The sequence below is a fragment of the Ascidiella aspersa genome, chromosome 3, assembly GCF_963924565.1.
Source record: "Ascidiella aspersa chromosome 3, kaAscAspe10.2, whole genome shotgun sequence".
Lineage (NCBI taxonomy): Eukaryota > Metazoa > Chordata > Ascidiacea > Phlebobranchia > Ascidiidae > Ascidiella > Ascidiella aspersa.
In genome coordinates this window covers 14,138,972-14,158,003 of record NC_139449.1, presented here as the reverse complement: position 1 = coordinate 14,158,003, position 19,032 = coordinate 14,138,972, and the positions used below count along the sequence as shown (strand labels likewise).

The window sequence follows — 19,032 nt, the reverse complement described above, 5'->3', positions numbered from 1 at the left end:
TCTAAATCTAAATCCAGGGTGGACAGAACAGATTTTAAATTAACGGGAAACTTTTGCAGAAATACCTAACGTCACCGAGTAGATGTTTCATGTCACGTAACATTTGTGACGGCTTGCGGTCACCGAGATCCTCATGTCGCAAAAACTTTTGAAGTCTTTGGTGCTGCGATATGCCAATTTTTCTGATGAGTGCTTCTTTTAGTCTTTCATACGGTTCATCACATGGGTGCTTTATAATGTCGCTCACAACCGTTGCGATGTCGGGTGAGATAGCAGCAACCAAGTAGTTATACTTTATAGGCGATTGCGTGACACCTTTTACGCTAAATTGCGCCTCGACATGTCTAAACCAAAGCTCTGGATCTTGTGGCTAAAACGGTGGTATTTTTATTGCAACTGCTGTTTTGCTATCTTCTTCCATTGCTAAACGTTGTATAAGAATCCGTCATAAAAAGATTAGTTCAAGTCGGCAGTTACCATTTGTAGGCGCGCACAAATCACAACCTCGCGCGCACAAATCACAACCTCAGCAGCGCGTATAGTTTAATCTAATGACCTTACATTCAACACACGGTTGCCAGATGAAAAAAATAAAAAAAGCCAAACTTACTCTAAAAAAGGCCAAAAAAAGCCAAATTTACTACAAACTCTAACAAGCCTATGTTTATCCTTAAACAAATAAAAAATGCAATAAATGGTTATGCTGGTACATTGAATTTCTCTTTTTGTGGCAAATTTTCTTGAATTTTTTTTTCTTTTTGGAATTTTTCTTGGCAATTTTTTTTTGTTTTCGCAAATTTTTCTTAGCAATTTTTCTCTTTTTGTGTTAGTTTGATCTCTTCTTAACATTACACTCATGACATTTTGGAATGAAACGAAAAAAGCCTAAAAAAGCCAAATTTCATTTGGATTTTTTTTGGAAAAAATAAAATCCTAAGAGGTTCAAAAAAAGCCTAAATTCTCAAATTTGGCTTTAAAAAATCCTAACTGGCAACCCTGATTCAACACAACGAGGCACAACGAGACGCAAGTCGCGTGTCGCAAATACAATAAATAAACGACGCGCTACAATGTCAGACACAGGTTGAAGCAAAACAATTTTGAACCTTACCCCTCTGGTGTTTATCTGGTGGGTCAAAATGCACAACGCTTTAGAGAGAATCATTTAAACTTAAATAAAGACTTGCAAGAAAAAATTACTACTCCCAATGACAGAGTGGGTATTTTAGGGGAAGGATTTTAAAACCCAATGGTAAACAAAGGTTTATGGTGAGGGTACAGATATCGCGAAGTATAAACGAAATAAACTTCCGTTGTTGTGTTGGGCGCCAAATATTTCAATTGTTGTACATTGCTAAACAATTATTTTTGAAATGTTTTGCAAACTGCATCAAATTTGAAGGCAAACGTAGCGGTCATCTAGGAAATTTAGAGCTATGCTCTTATTGATGCTAACAATAAAATGAAAAACACGCTCCTACTTCAACGAATGTGCACCTTACGTTGGCTTACCATACGTGCCGAAGCGGAACAGTCCTGATTTTTAGGGCTTTGTCCTGACGTCCTGATTAATCACCACAACGTCTCACTTTTTATTCAGCAAACGTTTAATATTTTTGCATTGTAGATTTAGTCAAGATAACTGACATACAAGCTGTTTTTCCAAACAAATAATTAAGGCAAATATTCTCGCGCGAATTATCTGACTTCTTAATTTGTCGTAAACAACCGGATTATATTTGGTTCCATTTTTAATTGCGCTTTCGCCCGAGAATTTGTTTGGCAACAAAAGCTCTGTTTGAAGTTTCATGTTTGGTGATGTCACGGTATGACGTATTTCTGTGACGCCACACTTAAAGTATCACAAAAATGCTATACCTGATGATTTGTGTAGGTAGAGTTGCCATACAAAAAATATAACAAAGAGATAGCTGAAATAGATAGGCTATCCCATACAGCCACAGGCTCAAAAGCAAGTGTCGAATATATAAAAAAAAAAACAGAAAACAGTTGCGCCATGGCTCACGGACGTCTATTGTTCTTTCAGTCGCTGATAAGTTCGTATTTATTAGGCTTTATTGGGGGGGGGGGAATGAGAACTATAAATGAAACAAAGTGCTAGTTTTGTTGTATGCTACACTTATTTTTTAGTTGTACCAGTAATTAAACTTGCTACATTTTGAATTTACATTACTGCTATAGTAACTGTATAAAAATATCGTTTCAGAATGCCTATAAAAAGAAAAAGAAAATATATTTGCAATTTGGTTTTACTGTGATATTTCTGGCCTCAGTGTGATTGTGCTCCGTGTGTAGATATGAACACATATCTGCACTAAAACCAAGTAATGTGGGTAAAAACTTATCACACTAGTTTCGTTGCACTCTTACGTGAGATGGCTTTGAATGGGAAAAGTGACGAACCGTCACATTTCGTTTTAGAAAAAAAAACTATTTCTCGGTGATTTCCTTCTTTGCAGGAATTTAAAAAATTCGATCGTTTTCCCAAAAAAACCGTTGTGACTGTTGGCAATTTGAGGAATTTAATTAAAAACCTTGCTGTATTGATTTTTTGGGAAAACAATTGCCTTAAAATAACTCTATTGTTCTGTTGTGTGTCCTTGATTTTAAAATGGAACGCGAAACATTGCAAAAGTTGTCACGGGACTGCCAATTTATTTCGAAAAGTTTCAGAACAACTATGCTAGAGTGAAAAGCCAAAATACAGCAAAATGTTTAAGGGTTATTCTTACTACCTTCTGTTCGATGGGGGTACAAATAGTCATTTTTTATTGCAACAAGTACTGTATATATGTATAAGACAGAACCTGCAAACCATAAATAAACATTTACTTCTAGTTGTGCTACCCAGCGCTGCCCGGGTGAAAAAATAAAGATGCATAATCGATATTTGGGGTGACGTACTCCTTCATATTGGAAGTCCAGCAAAGTCAGCTTGGGTACCATTTTGCAAATATGGCGTATACGGATAGCACAAAAAAATTATTTTATAGAGAAAACCTAACAACAGATCTGAAATCACCTCGTCACCCTTACCTTAAAATAGTTTTATACGTTTATGCACAAAAAACTCTGTTAGCCAGAGTAATATTTAAAAAAAAATAGCAGTTAACATTAATTGAATTTGAGTTACTGCAGTTTTGAGCAGAGATATGAAAGAGTCGCATGCGGTTCCGGAGCCACAGGTTTTCGATCTTCGGTTACCTTAACGCAATAACAATAATATTTTATTACGAAATGCATTTTTTTAAGACCGGTGCAGTTCGTGGCCCAACAAGCGGCCATCCTTAAGTGCAACCATTGGGTGCTACTTTTGACTTAAAGCACCCCCACGCCCATATAATGACAGACAGGTAAACTAACGTGACGTGAGACGATTCTTTTTTAAACGTTCTTTTCGGTCCATTTAGTCCGCAAATGGATTTTCTCTCAGTTTAGTAATCGAGTGGAGTAGAGAAAATGTACGTGCCTGCAGCAAGAAACAAGTTGTGTGAAAGGTACATATTATATTAGCATTGTCTTTTGATACGAAAATATTTATATCCTGCCATGAGATATTGGATTGCATAAATGTACAAAATGCTTTAATTATTTTCGTAAAACTGATCTGTTACACGCTATTTGTTTTTTCTGAAATATTAATTGTGCGTTTACTCTTGAAGTAGGCACAAGGTAAAAAGGTAATAGAGTACACTTAAATCGTATTTGTTTTTGTATTGCCTGACATGGTTCATTGATGTACAAGGAGTTGAAACACTTTTATGGCTTCACTGTTGCATAAATGAATATTTAAACGTAAAACTTTTTTGTGAGGCGATTGTTTTGTCACTTCATCACATTTATGTTAAACAAAGTAATTTGTTAAGTAAGCAATCTCAACGACAAATGCATTTCAGCTGTCCTGATTGAACGAAAGCAGCTACAAAAAACTAGTGAAACGTTTAACAACAGGTGATTGGTATCACGTTAGGGTAACCTAATATACCTTTGGAACTTTCATGTTTGATAAAAACAGTAGAGGTCTACTAGGAACCTGGACATTGCAACGTTTACTGTTTTTTACAGGATTGTTTTTAGGGACAGTTATCTAATGATAAAATATTAGTTTAAAAAATAATATCGTAGTTCGGTCTTGTTGACGTTTCTGGAACACGATATTTATTTAAAATAGTTTTATTTAATTTGCTCTTACATAAACTGTTAATTGTTTTATATATAAAGAAAGTTTATTGATGTGAGGCTTTTCAGTCGTAGAAATAAATGTCTGAAATTAAAAACAAAACATGTACCGGTATGTTTTCTGTTTCTAATACTAGCTTAAATATCAGTGCTCTTTTAGTTGCTTGGGTCCTTGTTCTACTAAACCAGTGGTTTTTAACCTTGGGGTCGTTTGCCTTTTCTCTGGGTGTCGCGAAGACGACAATCAGAAATAAAAATCACTATTGCTAGAATGCGAATTAATTTGCTTAAAAAAATAACTTGTAATGATAGTAAATGTTCAAACAGTGAGCTGCCAGAAAGAAAGTTGCGAGATAGAATTTTATTTTAACAATGTAGGCTTGCTATTGAGTTCATGGTATCAATCAAAGGCACACAATTAAGTTCAGACTCATTAAAGACAGAAATCACAAGCAAAAATCTATTAACCGTTGTGACAAGAACCATATTTATTACATCACAATAATGATTATTACATCACATTAACGATTAAACTTAAGTTTAGTCAAATAGTGTTATCGAAACAAATCTTAATGCGGCGATTGCAGGCTTAAACCGTAACTTTATAAGCTAGTACATATACTTTTTTCGTTAATTCGTATAGTTTAACCATAGTTGCCATTTTTTTCTCACAGTAATCATCTAGATTTACCAAAAAACTAATCTAAAAACATCTAGATTTTTATGGAGAAATCTAAAAAACTAATCTAAAGATGATTTTTGAAAATATTCAATACTTTTGGTCAAAAAATCAACATAAAAGCCTAATCAACGCCTGAGGCGTTGGCTTAATGCCGTATAAAGTTGCATAAAGGGACTTGCTTGATGCTTTAGATTTCTGCTTTATAAAACATTTTACTGAACATGACGAGTTACTGAAATTTCGATTTTATATCTCATCATTTTTTTTTCAATTTGCCAAAAAAAACTTTTGAAATTACTGAAATATTTATCGTCAATAGCGAATCTGTCACTAATTTAGTTTATACAATATTTTTTTATAATAATCTAAAAAAACATCTAACATCTAGATTGTATAATCTTACATCTAGATTCAAACCAAGACATCTAAATCTAGATTAAAATAATCTAGAATGGCAACTATGAGTTTAACCAAATTTACAACAATCGGTCAAGAAATGTGATCGATTTACCAATTTAAATGTGACTCTAATAGTTCGGTCAATGTATCATTAATTCAAAATTGAGGGGTCGCGTAAGTTTCGAAAACTGGAAAAGGGGTCGCGACAACAAAAAGGTTGGGAACCACTGTACTAAACTATAGGATAACCGAACCAACATAGGTGAGATTTGTATGATATTATTTCAGAATCTGTATAAACTGTAAATAAAAGTGTCTCGTTTGTTTTCAGAAAAGAAAATAGGTCATTGACAGACACGAACAAACTTTTTCATAGTAATAACTCACTCAGGCATAGAGCGGAAATTGCTGCATTTTTGCGATAGATGTGCGGTACATTTGATCCGATAACAAACGCATTAGGTTATCATATAACAAAAACTTGGTAAAGATATAAGGTGCGTTTTGATTTTTGCACTGTCTACCTGCGTTAGAACACGCGGTCTTAAATCGGTCAGACAATGAATGACGCTTTACTCCTATCGTTTTTAAGGTAGGCCTATAATATTCTCAATCTGATTTAACGAGAAAAAACTGATATTCATTTTATACCAATATCTCTGCATTCGATTTGCTGTAATCTCGCCTTAACGTTATCTTCACAATATGCTTATTTTTGCACTATAGGAATTAAAAAGCCTAGCAAATGATCAACAAAATAAGGAGTTTCGCAGGCAGCAAAGGCATACTTGCTTGTTCCGCTTTGTGCTTAAACAGGATTATAGTAAGCGCACCGAATTTAACAAATCATACACGGTATAGCGCCGGCATTTTTCATAACCCTGGCCTAATCATTTCTTTTAACTATTTAATTTCAAGATTATGAAAAAAATTGGATTATTAACTGCGTATAACCCAGTCGACTTTTACAACCACGTATTAGACTCCTATGATACAAGAAAATCATCTTAAAGGTAGGGCGATTATTTTTTGACTTGTCAAAAAAAGTCAAAATCTTGTCAAAATTTACACGTTGGGTCAAATTTGTCAAAATTTTTTCAAGTCAAAATCGATTAAAAATGCACATACATCGTTTACAAAATTAAAAAAAAAAAAAACTATAATCAATTTTTTTAAATTGTCGTTCAAAATTTTTTATTTTTTAGGTAAAAAAAAATATCCCTACTTATAGGTTTTTAGCAGTAATGGAGAATGCTGGTGACTTGGCCGAATAATTAGACAGAAGAACGGAGGTACCAGGCCTTCTTCACCTAAATAAACTATTTATTTTGTCTGTTTTAATTACGAGTGTAAAAAAATCGCTCTTCGCGCAAACTTGAATCTGGTATTATTGTTTTCTGTGTCTGTGTTACCCAAATCTAATCAGCACAAAATTACTATGGTAACTATGGCATGTTGCGCTGTGTGACTCGTGAACAATTTCCATTAGCCTAAACTGAAATATAAATGCTGTTTTTTTTTTAGCAATACACAAATCATTTAATGCGCCGAATATGTCACTTGTTGTTTAAAATCGCAAAAGAAATTCCATTTAACCAAAAAATGTTTGTTTGTTTTTGAGCTCCATGTTTGCACACGAGTTCGCTAAAAAACAACTTATCCAAATGTTGCGTAGTTTATACTCGGTTAGGGTTACTGTACGTTGTCTGTGTAAATGTTAAGGAAAATGCTTAAATAAACGGACTATTTTGCGAACCTAGACTACGTGGTTAAAAAATGCTAAAATCTGTTAAACATAAAAGTATAAACTGTGCCACATGAAATTTTATTTTACCAAGGAAATGTACTTGACTTAACTGTTACGGTTATGCAGGTCATTGCCCTATAAATGTTTGGAAACGTTTTACCCTTCAAGAGGTTTTGCGAAAAGTCGCACGCTCGCACGCTCGCCCCTTGGACATAACATGCAACAAAAGTGCAATGCTGTGTGATGTTTTTAAAATGGCACTACTAAATATTCGACTATAGCACACAACAATTGGCTGAGCATGTCATACATCTTTTAAGTAACACAAACCCGTGACATTTGTCAATTGAGAATAACTCTCAGACGTTAAACTTTAGGTTGTAGATTGTTGAGACTTTTTCGTAATCCCGGTGCTAAACTGCGCCAAACGTGAAAAAAATCCCCATAAAGAATATAAAAAAATGCTTACTGTTAAACTGATGCAATATACGCAATATTTTGCGAACTTATTATTGCGTGATTAAACATATTGTAAGAAGCCATTAGGCTTTGGCCGCAGTCAATATCACAATATTGTTGGGAAGGTTTGTTGTACGATATTCGTGTAGGTTTCCTGATGTTTAATCAAAGTATGTTTAGTAATACGACCCGTGTTGTAGCAGTATTTATTTGACTTGTATGATATTCAAGCCAACACATAATCCCCGGTATCAAATGGCGTGCTACGTACGAAAAATTTGCATCGTGTTTAAAAGGTTACTATTAAAACAGCTGGAAGAACCCAACGGCTAAGCACGTCAAACATTTAAGTTGAAAACATTAAAATTTATTTTTTTAGGCCAATATACTTAATTTGATTTGTTTTATGTCCACGCAGGTAATTGCGCTTGAAATAAAGTTTTGTGCGGTTACGGATTTTTACGATACCGATATGTTGGCCCCGCGCACATAAAGAATGGGGGTCGCTTTTGTTAGGCGACGACGACGTTGCTATAGCAGCGACCGACCGGGCGAACATATCGAGACCGCCATGCGTCATCCTGTGGTCAAACTTTCCAATTTTTAATGATATATATATATATATATATATATGTGTGTGTATACCATTTATTCTGTGTCTGACTTTAATACTAACATTGCTAAATCATTCTTCTGTAGTATGGTCAAACTCCGATTTTAATGTCGTTATAATTTAATAGGAAAAGTTGCCGAGGTTGTTATCCATTTCTACTTATACGCTAGGGGTTCCCAACCATTTTACAATCTCATAACACTTGGGCGCTCGTACTGTCACGCGTACCACTTCTTTTCTAAGGCTGGATCTCCACCGGACCTCAGACACGACGCGACGAAACATGTCTGTCTGTTGACTTGTCGCGTCGTGCCTGAAAGCGACTGTGTCCAATCCCCACCGACAAAGCGCGCGAAACTTGAACTGGTCAAAGCTAGGCTATATAATTCAGTTGTGATCATTGCGGAGGCAAATAACGTGTAAATTTTGGAAGAAATGTGTATTTGGAAACGTAACCAGCAGTTTATGCGACAACACAAATAGTGGGTTTGTTTGTTAAAAAAAGGTATAGAGAGTTTTCTTTCCATGTACTTTTTCACACTTTATTAAAACATAAAGATAAGTTTCAAAAGTATGCAAGGGTGTCTTCAAATTGTTTTTTGAACTAGTCAAGCTGGTAAAATCATACATGGAAAAGAAAGATACGAATTAAAAGGCTTTTCGACCTTTCCAGGAATATAGTTTTATTGGAATTAAAAAAAATAACCGGCTTAACCTTTTAAAATAACATTCCTAATATAAAACCTACAAAACCCGTAAAAAACTAATGGTTTCTATCAAAAAGCATCTTCAGACACGGTAAAAAAGTAGTGCACGCCCTATCTCGCTAAAAACGCGTTTAGTCGTGTCTGTCTGCTGTGCGTAAGATTTGCGTCAAGTCTGGTCGGTGGAGACGCGACAACAAAAGAAATAGCGTTCCATCTCATTTGTCGCGATCAGTCTGCTTTAAAGCGTTTTTGTCTAACCGGTGTGGATTCAGCCTAACAGTTGTTCTTAATATTTTTTCTTTCTCGCCACCGGAAATTGACCTGTGCCTTGCGCATATCACACAATGCAAAGACTATTTACTGCAAATAACATTACAAAGTAGCGCAGAAAAATCTGAGTTCCCAATTAGTGATGAGCAAAAATAGTATTTCGTAGTTTGCGCGAAGCACAAGTCTTTTTCGTAGTTTTGTTGTTAAAATTGGGAAAACACAGTTTGGAGAGAGGGTGGCATGGTGCACAATTCAGATCTTCTTCAATTATATACTGTTCTGACTAAACACAGCCCCAATTGGTCGTAAAAAGTAGCTTAAAAGTTCGCAAATTGCAAAATTATGAATCACTTTTCCTAAGTTACTTTTCTAAATATGTGTAGTTTTGATGTTATGCATAGGGCAGCATAGAAGCAGATTTAATAACTAAAGCAACGTAAAACTGATAAAATCATTATAAAAAAAATAAATATTGGAGTAGAGCTAGCATTATCCAATGCTATTTGTAGATTAAGCTAGATGATATCTATAAAGAGCAATCATTTGACATAATTACCGCCCACTGTCCACAGCGTTGTATGGCTTTTCAAAGCAACTGTGCTCCTTGTTGACAATTGAAATGACCTGTATTTTGAAGATCGTAATGGTACGAAACAACGTGGATACTGGATAGTAACGTAACAATGAATATAGGCTTTCAGGGTTTTTTTTTGTGAAAGATTCAAAATATAAAAGTTGTGAATCCATGTTTTTGTTAAAGAAAACGGAAGCCACCCGCGAACCACCTGTAAAACCTTCGCGTACCACTAGTGGAACGCGTAACACAGGTTGGGAACCCCTGTTCTACGCCGTCACAATTTAAAGGAATATTAACGACTGAACAGCGCTACCAAACGATTTCCCGCAGGCCACATTAGTCCAACCCTAAACCAAATTTATCTAATTTTTTTAATTAAACGACATTTTTATTAAGATTTTGCTACATTTTGTTCGCTTATAAAAAGAAAATTAACGGTCCCCAGATCTCAAAAAATGTTTGTCGAACTAAATATTGTTTATTGATATGTTTTAAAACTGTTATTGCATCCGTTTTATGTATATTTCATGTTGCTTTTTTCTGCTGTTAATAGACTCTGCTGTTGTTAGTGTGAAGCTGTACGACGTACGTTCAGACAGTAGCTTCGGTGTAAAGATTATGTTGTGGCTGGCATATTTCCTAATCCTGATGACATCATTCTCTTTGGGCAAGTTAGAAGAATGTAAGTTCATTTAATTGAAAGAATGTTTTTAAATTGTGTATGTCATTAGCGTGTTCGATTGGTAAAGTGTTAAACATGTCGAGTTTGTTTTGCTTTTCGGACAGTCTGATTAGTCCAGTCTGCACTTTGCTTTATTTAAGCGCAATTTTTTCTCTTGACCAGATTACATTGTATGCACATTTTGCGCATGAGTTAACATTGCAACGTCATCTCTGAAAAAAAGGAAGTGGAGTCATACGGCATAACCATTTTAAACTGTTTGCTCAGAATTGGCTAAATTTCAAACTAGCTAATTACATACAAGTTGGCTGTGTTTTGTCTCGTGAGTTGTTAACAAACACAAATTTGGGTCACACTAAAAGTGTTTGGAAACCACATCCTAAACTCGCTCGTTTTTTCGCTTTATCTTTCACTGCGATTGCAGTCAAACTTGTTACACCTTAGCAAGAATTCGAATGCGATACTTGATGTGCTGCGCTGTGAACTGTGTTTATCAACAAATGCAAAATACAATTTTGCCAAATTTTTTATTAACTTTTACATAACTTTACCAGATACAAAAGAAGTTATGTACTTTTTTCCGCTATTATTATGCTGGTGCCACAACAAAACATTGTAGCAAATAACATAGAAGGCCGGAAATTAACAAAGATATGATTTTCTGTTTTAGTTGATCCTTGCTGTTCTTTTCCGTGTCAAAATGTTGGAATTTGCCTATGGAAACAAAATTCTGAATACTGGTGTGATTGTACAAACACTGGATATTACGGCAGAAACTGCGAAACGCGTAATTACCCGGAGGCATTTGTTTTAGTTAATTTGATTGATTGATTGATTGATTGATTGATTGATTGATTGATTGATTGATTGATTGATTGATTGATTGATTGATTGATTGATTGATTGATTGATTGATTGATTGATTGATTGATTGATTGATTGATTGATTGATTGATTGATTGATTGATTGATTGATTGATTGATTGATTGATTGATTGATTGATTGATTGATTGATTGATTGATTGATTGATTGATTGATTGATTGATTGATTGATTGATTGATTGATTGATTGATTGATTGATTGATTGATTGATTGATTGATTGATTGATTGATTGATTGATTGATTGATTGATTGATTGATTGATTGATTGATTGATTGATTGATTGATTGATTGATTGATTGATTGATTGATTTGATTGATTACTTTCTGCAGCATACTTGTTAACATATTTCAAGAAGATGATAAAACCATCCAAGCCTACAATACACTACATTGTAACACACTTTCGGTGGTTTTGGACAGCTGTCAACAACGTACCGTTCTTACGAAAGTTCATTATGAAAACTGTTTTAAAAGGTAATTATTAACCTTAAGGTTTTAATATTGTTCAAAAGCGCTTGACAAATAGAATAAAATATTCCTGCTTGTGTGGTATCTATTGTTAACTTTAATTTGGTATAATTTTGCTGTTTCTCAAGAAAGGATTGGTGTTGTTCCTGACCCGTCCCCATACCGTGGCTTCAATTCGTACCCCACATGGACAGGATATGCCAACAAGTCTATGTATGTTCGGACTCTTCCACCTATACCAGAAAAATGCCCTAAACCAATGGGCACTGTTGGTAAATATGAAAATAGTTTGAGTTTAAAAGTATTTTAAACACACTGGGTAACGACATTCTGAATTTGCTAAATAAGCGGACGGTCATCAAGCATGCTTTGCCCTAGATCAGGGATTCCCCAGGGGTGCTCGCAACCCCCAAGGGCTGCGAGAACTGTTCCAAGGGGTGTGAGGATGATGAATCAGACACAGGAAATGTATTACTGTAATTTATTTCTTTGTTTTTTTAAAACTGACTCACATTTTGGTATTCTGTTATCAGTTACTTGTATAAAAATAAAATTACAATGGTTTTGTTATTTAAGCAATTCTAGAAGTGGTGCGAGAACTGCTTAATGATTTGAAAGGACTGCGGCAAGGAAAAAAGGCCAATAACCACTGCCCTAGATGATTTATTTTTCTCCTAATATATTGTTTGTACTTTTCAAAAAAAAACTTTTTTGACTTTTTGTAACAAAATTTCCGAATACTAATATTTTTAGGATTCATAAAATATTATACTTAAAGCTGCTGCTATGCCTCTAAAATACCATTATAAGTAAAGTAAAAGCTAAAACAACAAAAAAGATGTACCACGTACCGTCCAGAAATTGTGGTTACATGCACAAGATGCTAATTCACACATGGATGGTTTTGCACTTGCAGGGCCCAAGGTTCTGCCAGATGCTAAATTACTCACCGAAATGTTTTTTCTTCGAAAAAACTTTGAGCCCTGTCCCGAAAGAACAAGCGTCGTTTTTCCATATTTCGCCCAACATTTTACACACCAGTTTTTCAAAACGGATTGGAAATACGGAATGCCCTACCAATGGGGAGAACATGCTGTATGTGTTTGTTGTTTGAAAATAAAATTATAAGTAATAAATAAAAACGTTATTAGGTTGATATGTCTCAAGTTTATGGGCAGTCTTTGGAACGGCAGAGTGAGCTAAGATCTCATACCGATGGTAAAATGAAATATAGTGTAATTAACGGCGAAATGTATCCACCCCTGGTATCTGAGGCTAAAGTTAAAATGACGGGAATCGAAAAAGTTAATGCCAAGTATCGTTTTGCCATTGGTCATCCCAGCTTTACAATGTGGCCGCCTCTGCTTGTTTTTTCGACGATTTGGTTACGGTATGCTGTTTTTTGTATTTTAATACCACTTAAAAACTGACTTCATGTTGTTTATTTTTAACAAACTAACAAATTGAGTTTTGACAGTGAGCACAATCGTGTTTGTGATGTTTTAAAAAGAGAAAATCCAACTTGGGACGACGAAAGATTGTTTCAAACTTCTCGTCTCATACTTATTGGTAAGGTTGAACGAAATGAAACGAATACCTTTAGTTTTGTGAATCGAAAGCCTTAAAGAGGTGAATTAGTTAAGCAATGATGCCGAACAAGGCCAGACTAGCAAAACTTGCAATCCCGGGAGGTTTGAACTCATTACTTTGGCAATACGTGGGCTTGCGCTTTACCAATTAGAATTAGACACTTAGGCCCCATTGCCTGCTATATCCTGTTAGTACAAACAAGTTTATACTAAATAGCATATAAAGTGCAGTAGGCTACAAGTCAATAAAGCGCACATATACGTGTTGAAATGCATATAATCTAGCCTTTTGCTAAACTTATTTTGAAGCTAAAAAAAGCCAATCTTGAAAAAAGGTTTCTGAAATGATTCTGACATTAGGAAACTACTTAAAAAGATCCAGCTTGTCTGATCTCGGGAAAGCCGCCCTTTTTGTCACATTGGCATGGCATAAAGCAGAATTGGCAACGTAGGCTACGGCCCGCGGGCCAAATCTGGCCCGCCAATGAATATCATCCGGCCTGCAAACTGCTTTATAAAATGGGTAAAAGGCAATTTCTAATATTTGTTGGCTACTTTTAACCAGGAAAATGCAAAAGCTGTTCAGGCTAAATGCGTAATGTCTATCCTCGATTTGAACTATTAACAATGGAAGTTTCGTCAAGTCATTGCATCTTAATGCATAATTGCCAGTTAGAATTTATTACGGCCCGCAGAGACCTTTCTGAGGTTGGTCTCGGCCCGCGACTAGAAAAGGGTTGCCCACCCCTGGCATAAAGCATAACAAACTATTAAACCAAAGAATTTGCTTCGCCAAAAGCTTCACTGTTTACTTACGCTATTAGTATTTGGTTCGCCGCAAAAAGGTTAACAAAAACTGGTATAAACCGATAAATTTGCCTATCAAAATCTAAATAAATAGCATTGATATTTTACGAAATATACCATTCCCTTATCTACTGTCGACCTTGAAACTGGCTGGTCAATGTTACTAAATTCCCATTTTATTTGGCATTGCAACTGAGGCCCTTAAACGTGAATTTTGCGACCTACATTTTTTTTGTAAAAGCACATGCCCTTGATGCTATAAATTGAGTAGCTCCCGCCAAATTCATTTAAGCATTACGTAACATATCATTTTCAACAGGTGAAACTATTAAGGTGGTAATCGAGGATTATGTGCAACATTTGAGTGGTTTCCAATTCAAACTACTTTACGATCCTGAACTTCTATTTGACGCACACATCAGCTATATGAACGAAATCCATACGGAGTTTGATATGCTCTACCATTGGCATCCTTTAGTTCCGGACTTTATAGAAATTGGCTCAAAAGCATACAAGCTGCGAAATTTAATATTTAACCCGAAGCCATATGTGGAAGATGGTCTTTCCCAAGTTATGCAAAGCGCTTCAGAGCAGTTTGCAGCTAAGGTGGGTACTCACTTTTTTTTTTATTAATACAGTAACGATAAATAATAATCCGTGATCTTTATAGGTCTTATCTGGTCAGGGTCATGGAACCTTAAAGGTGTCTGAACATGCAATTGAAGATGGTCGACGATTAAGATTGCAGTCATTCAATAATTATCGTAGAAAACTAGGTTTGAAACCATATACGACATTTGAAGAATTTACAGGTATCAAATGTATAGTTCTCGGTATATACTGTTTTTTCTTTCATTTTTGGAAAAAAGCTAAACAATCATAATGTTAATAATTTTATGTGGGTACTTTAGCAATGTTGCTGTAAAACAGACTTGGATTACTAGATATTTTTAGTTTTCTTATTTAATGAATTAAAGCAAAAGGCGACTAATTCAAGTTCTAATTTAATTCGGATTTTACCAAACATAGTAGCTACTTAGTCCAACGTCATTTTTAGTCTCAAATCATAACAAAAATGTTCGATTAAAACTCTTTGATCAAAAGACTTGTGGGTGATTTTTACAGTTTGAAAAGCATAATCCACGCTAAATAGCATAAAATTTAGCACACATGTATTAATATTTACATTCTTATTACAATAATTTGCGATTTAAATAAATCGATTGTGAATAATCAAATGTAATTCTATCTTATATATTAAACTTGAAATTCGTTTTTTTAAGAATTCGATAATTATATTTCTAATCTGATTTGAAAAAAATAAAATGATCAAATTCTAATCTAATTAGGAAAACTGAAATGATCTAATTATAATTCTGTTCTAATTTTAAAAAGCTATAATAAATCTAGTTGTCCAAGTTTGCTCAAAAGCAGTGCTCATCGAGCTCTAAAACAGTGCCCAGTTTAATTAAGTTATACGAACTAGAATTACGTTTAATTAACTCGCATTCAAATTAGTTAAAATCACAACTTATTTTCATTACAATGACAAAAAGACAAAAAACTCCAGTGCTAAGATTGGCACTTTTTAGCACAGGCAATACCAGTGGTTTCGAATCGTGGGGTTGCAAGAGGTTGTCTGGAGGGTTGCCGTGTTCAATGTTAAACTCAGATTGACAAGAAAATACTACAATAACAAAATTAACAGTAGAACAGAACGAGCTACCACCCTTGTAACAATTGTGTTAAATTAAACATTTGCTAAAGGGAACCAGTCGTAAAACATCACCATTACCTTTCTAAATACATGACCGAAGCATGTTCGGGTAACCAATTTTTTTTTTACCCACCAGTCTACAAATGTGAACATTTTGCCAAATTGCATACACTTGTGGTTTATAGTTATGTGTATATAGTACACCAAAATTAGGAGGACCTAAATGCATTCAAGGAGATGAAGGGATGTCCTGGTAAAAAAATAACATTTCATACTGGTACAGCGTACATGCAAAAATGAATTTACAGTAACGCCGTTTCAGAAGCAGTTATTTTACCGGAACACCGTTCGGCTTACTTTCACCACTGGGCTTAACCAGGCTACACATTCTGCATTCTGCATTGTTTTAAGCAATTTGTTTGCACCCACGTTTTGCAGAATTAGTAAATCGCACTCCTAAATGCGAAAAGGGTTAACCGGTGGTAGAATTCCCTAATTTAATGTGAATAAAACTTCCAAGGTACATGTGCACAGCTGAAAATTGTACGCTGCACACTCGAGATCTTGGCAAAAAGTACCATTAAATGCAGACTGGCGCATGCTTATAACTTGGCTCGTGCAATCCCCCTGACAACATTTTACAGTAGCCTATGTCCAGCAATTATTTTGTCAGCCTTAGGTCACTGTATCTAAATATAAGGATAAAGTGGTTTCAAAAAATTTAATAGCGCAATTTTTGATGTTTTGCGCTTTCCAGAAACTTTTTTGGTGTGGTTTCTGTGTAGTCTTATTTAGGCACGTCAGTACTATACGTTATATGTTTGTCAAAAAAGTTTATTTAATAAAAGGTGAAACAGTAAAGTCTGCTAAGCTGAGAAAACTATACGGTGATATCGAAGCGGTGGAGTTATACATCGGCCTCTTTATAGAGAAGAAGAGATTCCGACAGTTATTTGGACAAACTCTAACAGAGATCGGAGCCCCCTACTCTTTGAAAGGTAATGCTTTCCGAAGTAAAAGCCTGAAACTTTATTGCAGAAAGTCAAACATAAACGATAAAAAATCTCCAGAAAAAAAAGGAGTCGGCAGGAGGCCGATTTGACAAGTCCTTCCCTCTAATAAACATTTTAAATTACGTCTTTATTACGGCACCAAATTTGTGCAATAAGTAAATTTGTGACACCTATAAACCAAAATTAACTTAGTTAAAAATTTCCATACATTTATCCTGGGTTAATGTATAAAATTAGTTTTTTTTATTAAAATGTACTTTTTTCTGTTTTATGGCGTGTTTGTACCTTGTGATCACAACCTATATCAAAAAATAATTTTTAGGATACATAATTCGTAGCAATAACTTATATGTTGACTAAGGTTAAGAATGTATATACTTTAATACTGACATTTTACAACCGTTAAAACTGACCCTTAAATTTTCGACACGCTAGCGCTAGTGGCACGGAGAGTTGTATGTTTGAATGTTAAACACTTCTGCTGTAACAGATAAAATCTAATTGCTTTTTCCTGAATTTTTATTTTGCTTTTTTATATGAAAGTATATCTTTTGATCTAATGAAACACCGCTTTGTAAAAGCTTGACAATATTATAATTAAATCTTTCGACGAAGAGTGCCTGATTTTTAAACCTTTCTAGTCTATCAGTGCACCCCAGTTAACGCCAGAAATTAGCAATTTTCCGAATAAATGTAATATCAAAGACGTCATAATGCTTTTATCCATATTCGGTATAAGAAATGAAAATTCATCTAAACTTAAACACTCGCGATTGGTCTCCTATTAGAGAATATACTGGGTGTAACAAAAAAAGTTTATTGGGAAAAATGGTAAAATGAATTGATCACGTCTTAAAAAATTCTATAAATGACGTCTATTTTACAATCTAGCCCTAGGCACTTACTCGAGCAAAACATTCTGCGCTCTCTTGATTAACTCACCCAAACCACGCCCTCTAACCTCTATTTGGCACCCAAAACATGCCCTCTATTAACTTCTAGTTTAGGTGCACCCCAAAACTTATTTACAATTGAAAATACAATACTTAGGTCTTTTGGCTAACCCAATCGGTTCACCTGACTGGTGGAAACCAAGTACGTTTGGAGGACAGAAAGGTTTCAACATCGTCAAAACTACTACTTTGAATGTAGGTAAACTAGTGAGATAAAACCGAAGATATTTATCGTTAGCGCTATTTATAAGATCACCTGGGTTAATACAACGTTACCTTTTCCTGTCGCCACTAAGAACAGAAAAGTTGTTTTATAATCAAGAAACATATTTAAATATTCTACGTTGATGTGATTTTATCATTTTGTTTGTTATATATTATACTGTATTCCTATATGTCAAAGAACCTGATATGTCGCAATCTTGTTGGATGTCCGCTCTCGTCTTTTGTGGTTCCACAAGAGATCAGCTATTTAGGAAGCCAGGCGGGTCTTTCCTTTGACAATACATCGCAGATCATGATGAAGATTGAGGCTGGAATTACGGTTAATGACAACATTCTCGACCAGCATCACAAGATTTTCGGTTCTCGTCAAGAAGCCTCTATATTATCGACAGGATCGAAAAACGAATTATGAACTGTATACCTTAAAAAAACGTAATTCTCCAATATGAAAAATAAACTTACGTTTTCAAATATATTCAAATTGCATATAACTTTATGTAAATAAATACAATATTACGTGAAATTTAGAATGACATTTTTGAGGCTAAAAACGGCTGCTCAAATGGCGGACCGCGGTCCTCGTCCGGAACTTTGGAGTGATAAATCGTTTGTTTATAACATTTGCAAATTATTGAAAGTTTATAAAAAGCAAATTGTCGAGTTTACAAGGATTTGGCAAAGATATAGGGAAGTTATTACCAGCTACATATCGAGCAATGCGATGAAACGTGCCCAAAATTTTACGTATTACATTCTTTATCTTTCGATTTGGCGGTTTTGCAGACTTCCCAAAATGTCTAAAGACTGGTAAAGTCCTGAAAATTGTACCCTCTTACAATAGCTTAGGATTCGAAAAATGAAACCTAACATTGGTGCTTTTTTTGCGTAATTTAGTTCTTGAAACAGCTGTCAATATTATATTTACAATTGGATTCCAAACGTATGGTTAATCTCTTTTTCCACTTTGGTGTAATGTTTGAAAATAAGTGTTGTACCGGTATACTTATACTCCTGGTAGTGGAGTCAGTTAAAAAAAT

The 19,032-nt window shown here is 34.8% G+C and overlaps 1 protein-coding gene across 4 annotated transcripts; it reads left to right on the top strand.

Annotated features, from left to right (window-relative positions):
• The first annotated feature begins 3,393 nt into the window (after positions 1-3,393).
• On the top strand, positions 3,394-18,530 carry LOC146160331 (prostaglandin G/H synthase 2-like). 4 transcript variants are annotated; one of them, XM_083386086.1, is made up of 13 exons: positions 3,394-3,518; positions 10,224-10,336; positions 11,007-11,123; positions 11,554-11,697; positions 11,820-11,963; positions 12,608-12,786; positions 12,843-13,081; positions 13,169-13,260; positions 14,407-14,693; positions 14,758-14,899; positions 16,653-16,802; positions 17,868-17,965; positions 18,174-18,530. In XM_083386086.1, the coding sequence occupies exons 1-13, from the start codon at positions 3,481-3,483 to the stop codon at positions 18,405-18,407; spliced, it is 1,977 nt and encodes a 658-aa protein (XP_083242212.1). In that variant the 5' UTR covers positions 3,394-3,480; the 3' UTR covers positions 18,408-18,530. The 4 variants fall into 4 exon arrangements, with proteins under 4 accessions (XP_083242212.1, XP_083242213.1, XP_083242216.1 ...); XM_083386087.1 differs by having other exon boundaries at positions 3,417-3,518; positions 10,208-10,336; XM_083386090.1 differs by lacking the exon at positions 3,394-3,518 and adding an exon at positions 3,804-3,972.
• The last annotated feature ends 502 nt before the right edge of the window (positions 18,531-19,032 follow it).